The sequence below is a fragment of the Anomaloglossus baeobatrachus genome, chromosome 12, assembly GCF_048569485.1.
Source record: "Anomaloglossus baeobatrachus isolate aAnoBae1 chromosome 12, aAnoBae1.hap1, whole genome shotgun sequence".
In the NCBI taxonomy this organism is placed as follows: Eukaryota; Metazoa; Chordata; class Amphibia; order Anura; family Aromobatidae; genus Anomaloglossus; species Anomaloglossus baeobatrachus.
In genome coordinates, this window is record NC_134364.1 from 54,818,307 (window position 1) to 54,831,602 (window position 13,296).

At 50.5% G+C, this 13,296-nt stretch overlaps 1 protein-coding gene across 4 annotated transcripts in view; it reads right to left on the reverse strand.

The window, feature by feature from the left end:
• KCNH5 (potassium voltage-gated channel subfamily H member 5) overlaps nt 1–13,296 on the reverse strand; it is a 332,203-nt gene that overhangs the window by 227,721 nt on the left and 91,186 nt on the right. For all 4 annotated transcript variants that reach the window (XM_075330810.1, XM_075330809.1, XM_075330808.1 and 1 more), the window contains exon 4: nt 8,739–8,845. In XM_075330810.1, the coding sequence (XP_075186925.1) occupies nt 8,739–8,845 (107 nt within the window). The remainder of the gene's footprint in view (nt 1–8,738; nt 8,846–13,296) is intronic.

Below are 13,296 nucleotides of genomic sequence, written 5' to 3' on the forward strand. Positions count from 1 at the left end.
CCTGAGTAAAGATGGGAGAATCGATTGACAGTAATCCATCAGCTGGGTCAGATTAGATCTGGTCAGGAGAATATCCAGGCACGGAACTCGGGCATCTTCACCATTAAGGGGTAAACCTGAGGTTAGGGATAGTCTAGTATTAGGGACAGCATAGGAGCACCATGTCCCTCATTATCCTACAGCCACATCGTGACAAGAGAACTAATCATTCTTCACTCCCAGTTACTTCTTTATCTACACTAATCATTCACTCTCCAAATCTGTTCAAATCTGTCTACAGATCTGTCTTCATCCTCCATGCACTAATTATTCAGTCTCAAAATCTGCTCAAATCTGTCTACAGATCTGTCTTCATACTCCATGCACTAATCATTCACTCTCAAAATCTGCTCAAATCTGTCTATGGATCTATCTTCATTTAGGGATGAAATTATAAATCCTGAGTAAAGATGGGAGAATCGATTGACAGTAATCCATCTGCTGGGTCAGATTAGATCTGGTCCGGAGAATATCCAGGCAAAGGAACTCGGGCATCTTCACCATTAGGGGGTAAACCTGAGGTTAGGGATAGTCTAGTATTAGGGACAGCATAGGAGCACCATGTCCCTCATTATCCTACAGCCACATCGTGACAAGAGAACTAATCATTCTTCACTCCCAGTTACTTCTTTATCTACACTAATCATTCACTCTCCAAATCTGTTCAAATCTGTCTACAGATCTGTCTTCATCCTCCATGCACTAATTATTCAGTCTCAAAATCTGCTCAAATCTGTCTACAGATCTGTCTTCATACTCCATGCACTAATCATTCACTCTCAAAATCTGTTCAAATCTGTCTACAGATCTGTCTTCATCCTCCATGCAGTAATTATTCAGTCTCAAAATCTGCTCAAATCTGTCTACAGATCTGTCTTCATACTCCATGCACTAATCATTCACTCTCAAAATCTGTCTACAGATCTGTCTTCATCCTCCCTGCACTAATCATTCACTCTCAAAATCTGCTCAAATCTGTCTACAGATCTGTCTTTACCCAGGGATGAAATTATAAATCTTGAGTAAAGATGGGAGAATCTTATTCACAGGACTCCATCAGCCAGGTCAGTAATCTATGACTACCGAATAATCTTCTTATTTCCTGACACTCTCAACTTCTCTTTTGAGTAGTTGGGTTTGCGCAACGTCATCATTGCAACGTGGCACACACACGACGTGCGTTTTGCCGACTTCTTCTCCATCTCCCACAGATTTATTGACCTGGCTGATGGACCGAAGTCCTCTGCATTGATCATGCTGACTATACAGGTCTATAGAACTAGTAAGTGGAAGGAGCTAAAAAGAGATATAAGCAGTGAGAAAAAGAAGCCAATGGGAAAACTGAAAAAATTCAGCTGTATCAGGAAATCAATAAATCGGATAAAGACTGTCGAGTTCTGCTTAGCAATGTCTCATTAATCAACTGATCAGTAGAGGAGCTGGGATTTGATACTAAGGATAAGCCATCAATATCAAATCTATATGACCCATTGACACTGAGTGCGGAGTATGGTACTGCTGTGGTATATGGTGAGCTTTTTGATACTAAAGTAAAGGGAACAATACATTTCTAGGCACCTCTGTATGAAATTGGCAGCCCTCGGGGATACAACATAGATTTATGGTGTTTCAGGCCTGTATATTACAGATTCCTAATATGGTCGTGTGACATGATGTCACACCCCAACATAAAAAAATAATTCTGACTTTTGGTAGAGCGCCCGTATCTGTACTTCATATTGTTGTGATGACTGCAGCTGTGACACAATAACCCTCATTACCGCACTCCATCTGCAGGCGCCGACAGATAATGGAACACAAGGGTGGAAGGATTTTGTCCATGAAGACGAGAGATGGCTAATCTAAGCCCTCGTTATCCCAGAAATTGACTAAAAATCTGAAAGCGTAATTATACAGGCAAGGAAATCTCCCGAAATCAATTAACAGCATTACGGTAATAACTATTGACATGTATATTAACAGCCCAATAACCGGCATTATTGCGCCCCGCGTTATCGCCTCCCCGGTGACCACCAGTATTGATTGTAATGAGCGAATATTAGCGTACGGCCATAGAAACAAAGACTTTAAGAGCTTTATCTAGAGAATCAATCTAGGCATTTCTGAAGGTTTATGGAGTAGATTTCTATTTAACATCAGGATGTCAGAACTTTTTTTTTATTAAATGCACATATTTTTGGCTAAAAAACTATTTTGTAATTGGGTTTGATTAAAAATATTGCACCGCAGCCTCTATCTATTGCTGATTTCAAAAGGAGCTATCTGAGAGTCCATCAGTGAGCTCATTCTGATAATTTATAACTCTACAAACAAAGAGAAGGGAGGAGGAAACACTGGCACTATTCAGCGAGCTAACCGCTCAATCCTCTGATTCCAGGCTTATACACGCATTATAAGGCAAAAAATTCCATTGCGTACTGGCCACGGTGCGCATTCCAATAGGCCACAATTCACAAAGTCCAGAAAGGAGAGACAGAAGGCACTCACAAGATATGCGGTATAAAAAGCTGTTTATTCGACCATCAGGTCAGGGCGAAAGGCGTGGGGAGGTGAGAACACACAATCCGTCGGACGACGGCCGTTTCGCGTCTTTACAAACCGACGCTTCCACGAGTCCAACTTAATGGTCGAATAAACAGCTTTTTATACCGCATATCTGGTGAGTGCCTTCTCTCTCCTTTCTGGACCTAGTTTATAACGCTTATCTCCAATCCTCCAGGTTCCTCTGACTACAAAATTCACATCAGTTTTCATGTTGTCATAAATCAGCGAGGAGGGGCGCATTCAGACATCCACATAAATCGGCCCTTAGATTGGACCGCAATGCGTAGACTGAAAGTTTCATAGAACTATAGGAAGCTGTTACATTCAGGTCGAGAGACCCACGGCCAGTGCATTTCAGATCGATTTATACTAATGTCCCCTGTTAAGAACATTCCCATCAGAACAAGCTCGCTGATCGTTTCTAAGTAAACTCATTCTGCAGCCAGAAATAAGTAACTCAACACAGAGCTTATAAAAGGCAAATGGGGCCAAATTTTTCATAAGACCCAATTATAAAAATTATTTTTAGCCAAAAATTCACACATTTAAGCAAAAGGTTAAAAAAAACAATGTTAAAACATTTTTTTCAATAACAAAGCTCACAAAATCCTCGCAGACTTGTCCCAAATCCCCCCACCGGTCTCTGTTTCCCTGGCTCCAGCTACAATGTGTTGCCTGCAGCCAATCACTGAGTGTAGTGATAACGCATGTGTGTCGCCCTGGGCAAGCCAGGGGACACAGGTCACAACTCCACCACACCCCACACTCCAGGTAGGCACATCTGCTACCCAGAAACCCTTGTTGCCTTCCTCCAGGAGTCTGTTGATGCACACCAGGGGGTGGGCCAGGCGGTTGGCTCCGCCCACCAAGGAGCTCACAACTCTGGAGGCAGGAAGTAACCAGGCAGAACTGTCAGGGAGGAGGAAGTGGAAGGAGTGAGAAGGCCCAGGCAGGGCAAGTGTGAGGAGCTAAAGTGAGAGTTAACAGAGAAGGAAAGAGAAGTGAAAAAGGAGGAAAGCAAGAAGTGGTGACAGCGCAGAGAGAGTGCAAAGCCTGAGAGCCCAGCTGTGTGTAGGGCTAGAACAGCAAGGTCAGCGACGGCGGTGACTGTCCGGAGGGGGACCGTTTGGAAATTCCTGGAAGGACCCCGTTGGCTGTGTGCCCGGTGGTCTGGAGCAGTGTTCCGAAGGACAGTCAGCACCAGGGCAGGGGCCTCTCGGACCCCGGCAAGGCTAGGAGTCGCCCAATTTGCCGAATCCGTGAGTGAAGGGGACGTAGATCCCCCAGCAACCAAGTCCCGATTGACGGCAACAGCCCGACCATTACAGGGGAGACACCGCCACCGCCAGGGCACCAGTTTCCCCAGGGCCAGCGCCTGCGGGCAAAGTGTAGAGCTCCTCCGGCCCAGATTGCAGTCGGGGAGCGGGTAACCGGAGGGAATCCACCGCTACCATCAGTCAACACAGGTGCAAGGAAGAGAGACGTCACCGTCACCTACCGGGAGTGCAGGTGCAGCCGTCTGTGGGACCGTCCTACCAGCCGTTGGTTTACCGTACAAACTGTGTCCGTGTCTCAGGCTGAGTGAGTACCACAGTGCCGCAAGGCACAGCGCTGCCCCCGCGTCCCTGCGCCCTCCAGGCCCTACACTTCACATCTCTTCACCGGGCCCCGGGATCACCAACCCCTACCCACGGAGGGGCAACACAACACCTGGCTGCTCCCCATCACCATCCCCGGGATCCCCGCATCGAGCAGCGGTGGTGCCACACATCACCACAACCGTGGGTGGCGTCACGGACATTATCCCAACACCCCAAACCCCCCTTTCACTCACGGGCGAGGAGTGCCGCTCGAGGAAAACCCCCGGGATCCGGCCTACGGCTCGAGCCACCACTGAGCAGCCGGACCCGAGCAGAAGGGGTGAGCGCGGTGTGCTGACACCCTCCTCCCCGCCCGCGACAACTTGGCGTCACGAACAGGATCTTACCGCTCTGCCGTCTGGTAGAGGTGCGCCTTGTTACCGCCGGAGGTATCCGGCAGAAAAATTTCAGAAGCCGCCATCTTTGGCGCGAAAAGTTCCCGCTCGAGCGTCTTCTCGAGCAGTAGAGGCGCGAAGGCCAAAACCCCGCCCCGAGAGAGGAGGGGCCGGAAAGAGCTAAGGGGGGACGCGATGGCGGCCGGCCGCATGTAGCTGCGGCTATACAAGCAGGGACGCCAGGACCCTGCGGCCATTGACTGGTTCCTGGAAGAGGCCGCTGCTAAAGATGCTGAGTCCGACCAACAACACCGTGGTCCCCGCGCCCGGCATGGCGGCGTGGGTGGAAGTCCGGACCGCCCAGCTAAGCAGCCGTCTGCAGGTCCGCATGCAGCTCCTCCTGGAGGAGTGGGAGGCCGACATGGTGGAAGCGGTGGCTGCTATGCGGAGATGCGAGGTGGAGGAAGATTTGGAGGAACGGGTAAGAGACCCACGTCCCTGTATTCCCGAGGGATCGGCCGCTGCGGCTGAGGGGCCCGGCCTACACCCGTTCACCCTGCTGCCTCTCCCGCTACCCGCGTTAGCTGCTGCTGCCCCGCCACTAGGCCCGCTACCACCACCACCGGTAGCGGTACCCTGCCAATCCGCCCCGGCGGACCGACCTGCAGCAGAAGCTCATGACCACCCTGAACCGCTTCTATGGAAGAAGCCAAAGGCTGAGCCCATCAGCAAAGATGCACCGGAGGCACGGCGGGGATGCAGCTGCCAGCAGGCAGAGGAGGCCATGTCACAACGGGGTCCCTCATTACTGAAGGTGCCGGTCGTAGCCGACACGGAGGGACTCTGGCTGGGTCCGTCCCCCGCACACGCTGAACCGGAGCAAACAGAAAGTACTCCCGGCTGGGAGCGGCGGCAACAGCAGCTGCGCAGGGAGATCGATGCCCGAGAGGGGTGTAGAGCGGATGTGCATGCCCGCATGAATATGGAAGAAGATCGCCTGCAGCGAGCTACCATTGGGGTCCAGAGCGGTGCACCGTGTGAAGGTGGCACTAGAGCCCCACGAGTGAGAATGGACTGTTAAGCCGCAAAAGGCAGCGGAGTGCCGTTGCACAGTCCCCGTTGGGACCACCAGTCAGCATGTTTACAAGTTTGAAAAGTTTGAAAGTTCTGCAATGATAATGAAAATGATCCGAAGAAGTAACCTGATTTGTTTGTTGATTTGCAACCGGCTGGAGCCGGCACCGTTGTCCCCGTGGGGACCGTTTAAAAGTTTATGCATGGGAACTAGCCATGGACAAGCCCGTGAACTCTGCAGGGCAACCACAAACGTTAGTGGCTTGTAAATATGTTGGGTACCGTTACCGTTTCCGCAGTGCCGCCTCCGGAGAGGCAGGTTGGAGGGAGGGCCCTGAGCAGAGCAGGCCAGGGCCCAGCCACCAAAGGAACCGGTGGCTACCCTCTGGAGGGAAGGACAGATCCCGCTCGGGTACCGTGTGCTGGACTGTGGGTCAAGGGGTGCTGCCTGGGTTTTAGGGGCAGCATCAGGGCCAGGTTACTTGGGTGGGAGAGAGCGGAAACCGTGACCGTATACCGTTGAAACGTTAAAAGTAAATGTGCCTCCCGTCTTGGGAAGAGTTATTGAAATGTATATATGTTTAACCCTGTTACCCCCTTTTTACAGAAAAATAAAACCGGTGTAGGACGGCAGCCCGCGGACGGTCTGCATTTTGCTAAGGGGGAATGTGTCACCCTGGGCAAGCCAGGGGACACAGGTCACAACTCCACCACACCCCACACTCCAGGTAGGCACATCTGCTAACCAGAAACCCTTGTTGCCTTCCTCCAGGAGTCTGTTGATGCACACCAGGGGGTGGGCCAGGCGGTTGGCTCCGCCCACCAAGGAGCTCACAACTCTGGAGGCAGGAAGTAACCAGGCAGAACTGTCAGGGAGGAGGAAGTGGAAGGAGTGAGAAGGCCCAGGCAGGGCAAGTGTGAGGAGCTAAAGTGAGAGTTAACAGAGAAGGAAAGAGAAGTGAAAAAGGAGGAAAGCAAGAAGTGGTGACAGCGCAGAGAGAGTGCAAAGCCTGAGAGCCCAGCTGTGTGTAGGGCTAGAACAGCAAGGTCAGCGACGGCGGTGACTGTCCGGAGGGGGACCGTTTGGAAGTTCCTGGAAGGACCCCGTTGGCTGTGTGCCCGGTGGTCTGGAGCAGTGTTCCGAAGGACAGTCAGCACCAGGGCAGGGGCCTCTCGGACCCCGGCAAGGCTAGGAGTCGCCCAATTTGCCGAATCCGTGAGTGAAGGGGACGTAGATCCCCCAGCAACCAAGTCCCGATTGACGGCAACAGCCCGACCATTACAGGGGAGACACCGCCACCGCCAGGGCACCAGTTTCCCCAGGGCCAGCGCCTGCGGGCAAAGTGTAGAGCTCCTCCGGCCCAGATTGCAGTCGGGGAGCGGGTAACCGGAGGGAATCCACCGCTACCATCAGTCAACACAGGTGCAAGGAAGAGAGACGTCACCGTCACCTACCGGGAGTGCAGGTGCAGCCGTCTGTGGGACCGTCCTACCAGCCGTTGGTTTACCGTACAAACTGTGTCCGTGTCTCAGGCTGAGTGAGTACCACAGTGCCGCAAGGCACAGCGCTGCCCCCGCGTCCCTGCGCCCTCCAGGCCCTACACTTCACATCTCTTCACCGGGCCCCGGGATCACCAACCCCTACCCACGGAGGGGCAACACAACACCTGGCTGCTCCCCATCACCATCCCCGGGATCCCCGCATCGAGCAGCGGTGGTGCCACACATCACCACAACCGTGGGTGGCGTCACGGACATTATCCCAACACCCCAAACCCCCCTTTCACTCACGGGCGAGGAGTGCCGCTCGAGGAAAACCCCCGGGATCCGGCCTACGGCTCGAGCCACCACTGAGCAGCCGGACCCGAGCAGAAGGGGTGAGCGCGGTGTGCTGACACCCTCCTCCCCGCCCGCGACACATGGACACCACTGGGGGGGCGCCGCTGCGGTCATGTGACAGATTAACACATCATCACTGGGGCAGGAAGAACAGAGACCGGCGGGGGCACAGGAGGAATGTTGGCAGGGAATTGGTAAGATAAATATTATTACTTATACATTTTCAAACTTTTTGTCTTAAACTGGAAACAAATTAATGTGGCTATGGGAAATGATGCTGAAAATACCCCAAAAAGTTACTTTACCCTATATTAGGACCCCTAAAACAGATTGAGGTGCAATATTTTTTTGGAATTCTTTCCAACTGAGAATTAATTATTGAAAGAAACATTTAATTTTTAGCTTCCAAGTTTTGATCTATTTAACAAAATTAGAAGAAGAAGCACGGTAGTTGCGAAACGCGCGTCAGTGTGTTTGTGGGAGACCGCGGCCCCATTACGGACTTGGACCATCGGTAATATTGCCATGCATGACGGTGATGTAGATATAATCCCCCTACAGATATGAATATATGAATATATTACATACTTCTTATTATCATAGATAGGGATTTTTGATGCATATGGTCTTAGATTCTTTGGGAAAAATATATCTTTTTACCAATATACATAGGTCCAACATTATTGACAACAGGTGCCAGGTTTTCCTCATTTATTCCATCCGTCACTTGGGTTGATCCATTCGATTTTATGTATTTTAATGAATAATAAAGATGTTGTTAATTGAATTACATAATTTGGCTTGCATATATTTTTTGGTGTATTTAAAATTAGAAGATGGACAAAATATGGCTGCTTTTCTCCAGGAACAGCGCCACACCTGACCACAGGTTGCGTTTGGTATTGCAACTGATCCCTATTCACTTTATTGAGCCGCAATGACCTGTCCTCTTGCAACTTACGGGCAGGAGTGGCACTGTATTTGGGAGAAAGCGGACACATATTCTATAATCCATGGACTATCCGGAAGTTTGAGAAATGGTAGAATAGAGAGAGCAGAAATAAAATCATAAAAAGGAGAATTAAAGCAAGAAACATTGGAAATGGGAGGATAAAGAGAGAGCGGGGGAGGGTCATTTCTGAAAAGTATCAACTTGGAGTCTCGGAGCAAACGGTACATATAGTGCTGTAAAATATTTATTCAGTTATCGCGCTTTGTAAGACACACAATGGGGCGATATACATACTGCTTTTCTTGTACAGGAGGACTTCATAGCAATTTGACTCGTAGTTGTCAAAAGTCTGGCGGATTTTCTCAATCGTCTTCTTATCAGTCAATTCCCCGTACATGAAGCTGCAGGAGAGGAGATACCCGCACTGACGATTATTAGGAACTGACAGTTTGTAAATAGAAGGTTTAAACATTTAAATAGATGTTATATAGAATTTCAGATAAAATATAAACTGCACTCAAAAGGGTAGAACAAATCACAATATTATGAAAAGTCACATAAAGGGAAAACTGTAAGATGAGCATAAATGCAATAATGTGCCGCCCCCGTGTCAGTAGCCGGGCTGCTCGGATCCGGATCCACGGTGGCTCGAGGGTCTCCGGACCCGGGGGTCGTGCGGCCACTCACATGAAGGGGATATTTACAGGGGGATGTATTAGAGTTTGTGACGCCACCCGTGGTATGTGGTAATTTGGAGTACCACCGCTGCAGTTGAGAGTACCCGGGGGTGATGGAATGGGGCAGCTAGGTGTTGTGACTTTCCACGGGTAGGAGGAATGCCCCTCGATTCGGTGATGGTCTTTGGGGAGTGCCGTGGGGAGTGAAGGGGTCACTTTCGTACTCACTCAGTCCATTAAGCTGACACCGACAACTGGATAAACCAAAGTTCTGGACACCGCTGCCGCTGAGGGGAGCTAGTTCGGGTCCCTTCCCCAATGGTGCTGCCTGGTGATCCGTGACCTGTCTCCTGGCACTAAGTTTATTTCTCTATTGGTCCCGGTAGTATGGAACTTGCAGGGTCCCGCTCCCCACTATGGCTAAGTGTGGGAGCTTGCTCTCAGGGTTCACGCTTGGGATTTTCTGGACTGTGTAGTGGGAAAGTCCTATCCCCTTCATTGCGCTAGTACCCCGATTTTGGAGCGGGAGGGAATGGATCTTGAAGGCTCCGTTCTCCTCGGGTAAATTGTCAGGTTGCCTGAAGCTACTCCCCGACCTAGGGTCCACGTACCCAGTCGTGCCTTGGTCCCAGCCCGGTGATGGTGCAAGGCCACCAGCTGTCCTCCTCGACAGTTCCGTGCCCCTTGTCACGATCCCCTGTGACCGGGGCTCCAGCTTCTCTAGGCCCAGACCACCGTCTGCCACCTAGATAGCTTCCCAGGAGCCCAGCTCCTGACCTCCCCTCATTTTCACTTCTCAAGCTCAACTCTCTCCTTCTGACACCCCTGACCTTTCTCCCCTCTCCAACCTCCCCAAGTGGGCGACTCTATTCCACTCAGACCGTCCACTGGTGGGTGTGGTGCAGGGTGTATCTAGGATTTGATTAGCTGATGTAGGCAACACCATATGGTTAGGGACCCAAAACCAAGAAGGAGGTGGATACTGCACGGGAGGGCAGATTGTACAATACCCTGTGACGACCTGATAGTCCAGGGGCGTCACAATAAGTCTCATGAGCAAATCATCGGTTTGTGCTATGAACAGCAAGGAACGCAGCTATCAGTCCAGAGACTTAAAGGGGGCCTGTTAATGTGTCAAAAGTGGCCTATTTTATTCCTGCGTCTCCCCTGATCATTGAGTGTTTAGTTTTTGGTTTTTTTTTTTAAATCCCCCTTACGGTTCCTGAGATATGAGCCTTTTTACTTAGGAATCATTTTTATGGACTTTAACCAAAGGGGTGGTGCTCACAAGGTAATAATGAAGAGCAGGCTAAAGACATGCCCCTGGGGATCCTGTGAGCCACGCCTCCTTGCTAAAAACCATAAAAATTAACCCTACATTTAAAAATAAAACATATGTCTAGAGCCTTAAGGCGGATTTTAAAAAAATAACTAATGTCACGCTTATTAGCAAAGGAATAAAATAAGGGCAAAAACTGGCCACTTATGACAAGTCCTCTTTAAAAGGGTGTTCTAGGTTTTTTATATTGATGTTGTACTTATGAACCATATCATATTGGTGGAGGTCTGACATCCGGCACCACCACTGATCAGATGTCCCCCCCTCCAGAGACAGCTGGATGTAAAAAGTGTATCAAGACCGCAGCTCAATATACTTTATAAATAGTGGCTGCTGTGTCCTTTGTATCGGTCTCTCTTGGGTTTCATTTAAAGGGAACCAATCACCAGGATTTTCGTATATAACCTAAAGCCAGTGCTATTGTGACGCCCTGGGCAAGCCAGGGACCACAGGTCACAACACCACCACACACCCCACATTCCCTGCAGGAACACCAAAGTCAAAACACAAATCCTTGTTGCCTTCCTCCAGGGGCTGATGTCCACACCAGGGGGTGGGCCAGGCGGTTGGCTCCACCCACCGAGGAGGTCACAGCCCTGGAGGCGGGAAAACCAGTTAGAGTTCAGTTCAGAGGAGTTTTAGAGTGGAAGTGAAGTGGTAGAGGAGCAAGAGAGAGGAGTAAAAGTGACAGAGAAAGTGACAGTTGAAAGCCTGAAGTTAGTCCGGGTGTGTGCCCCGGACTGAGACAGCAAGGTTGGCAGACGGCGGTGACTGACTGCAGGAGAGGCTGCTTGGAGGTTGCTGAAAGGACTGTGGACGGGTGGTGGCCCGGCGGTACCGGAGCGGTATACGAAGAGCAGTCAGCACCATTGGCAGGGGCTTTTCGGATACCGGCAAGGCTAGGAGTCGCCATAATTTGCCAAATCCGTCAGTGGAGGGGACCTCCGGGTCTCCCAACAACCAAGTCCCGATTGAAGGCAACAGTCCGACCATGAAGGGGAGACACCGCCACCGCCAGGGCCACCAGTTTCCCAGGGCCAGCGCCTGCGGGCAAGAGAGGGGCTCCCCCGGCTCATATCCAAGCTGGGGAGCGGGTTACCGGTGGGAATCCATCGCTACCAAAGAACCGTACTTAGGTGTAGGAAAGTGACCGTCACCGCTAACTGCAGGGAACATCAGTACCGTAGCCGTCCGAGGGACCCGTCCAACCAGCCGTTTGTTTACCGTGAACTGTGTCGTCTTCCTTGGGCTGAGTGAGTACCTCCGTGCCGTGCGGCACAGCGCTACCCCTGCGTCCCTGCACCTCCACAGGCCCCATAACCCGCCTGTCCACCATCCTGACCCCCCCATCATCGGGCCCCGGGACTACCCAAAACCCCTACCCACGGAGGGGCAAACCAACATCTAGCTGCTCCATACCATCACTCCCGGGAACCCCAGACAGAGCAGCGGTGGTGTCCACATCATCACCACAACCGTGGGTGGCGTCACGGACCACAAACAATCCCAAAAAACAATCCCCTTTCACTCACGGGCGAGGAGCGCCGCTCGAGTCCCCGGGATCCGGCCCATCGCTCGAGCCACCGAGCAGCAGCAGGCCGCAGCCGCAGGGGCAGCCGGACCCGAGCAGTGGGAGAGCGCAGCGTCCCCTCCTCCGCCCGCGACACTATACTGGCACTATCAGGCTGATTCTATGCATATCTGTAGTGGTTAGCTCGGATGTTTAGATTTTAAAATCCAAGAAAGTAAAGTTTATAAAATTGGCAGCTGCTTGAGTGACAGGAGCTGAGGATCACATAATATCTGGGGGTATTCATAGTTATCCCCTCCCCCTGTTAGAATTAGCAGAAGTATTATACAATCCATTCACTTTTTCACTAGCAGGACCTGTGTGAGGTCATACCCATGTGACCAGAGGGGATAACTATGAATACCCCCAGATATTATCTGATCCTCAGCTGCTGTCACTCAAGCAGCTGCTCATTTTATAAACTTTACTTTCTTGGGTTTCAAAACCTAAACATCCGAGCTGACCACTACCAGGTATGTATAGACTCAGCCTGATAGTGCCAGTATAGCACTGGCTTTAGGATATATACGAAAATCCTGGTAATTGGTGCACTTTAAACTTGTCAATCATTTGGCTCCTATAGCCTCTATGTATTACAGTACATAGGTCGATGGCAGACTGTAGAAGGAGGTAACGGTCAGCTCATTCTCATAGCAGGTTTGTTGAATTCTAATCACCTCAAGTGCAGTTCAGCTGTGATGTGTTCATTACCTAGCTTAGAGGAAATCAGCTGCCAGAACCAGCTCACTGACAGATTCATAGTTACCTCATTCTGCAGTCTACTATGTACTATAATATACAGAGGATGTACAAGCCAAATACCTAAACATTTTTGATACATGCATATAAAAAAGTCACTAAAGGAGTCCATATCTTAATGCTGCAGATCGTAGTGCTTTTAAGACTGCAGGGTATCACAATTCCAAATAGTTCCATGCAAACATAAGGATGGGAAACAATGCTTTGCCATCCATGGACACATCAGTAGGCACCTCTGTAATTTGGAATGTTGACATTTTTCCCATAGTCTTTGTCTCTTGCTAAATAGTGATGAGCAAGCACTACCATGCTCAGGTGCTCGGTACTTGTAACTAGTGATGAGCGGGCACTACCATGCTCAGGTGCTCGGTACTTGTAACTAGTGATGAGCGGGCACTACCATGCTCGGTACTCGTAACTAATGATGAGTGGGCACTACCATGCTCAAGTGCTCAGTACTCGTAACTAGTGATGAGCGGGCACTACCATGCTCGGGTGCTCGGTACT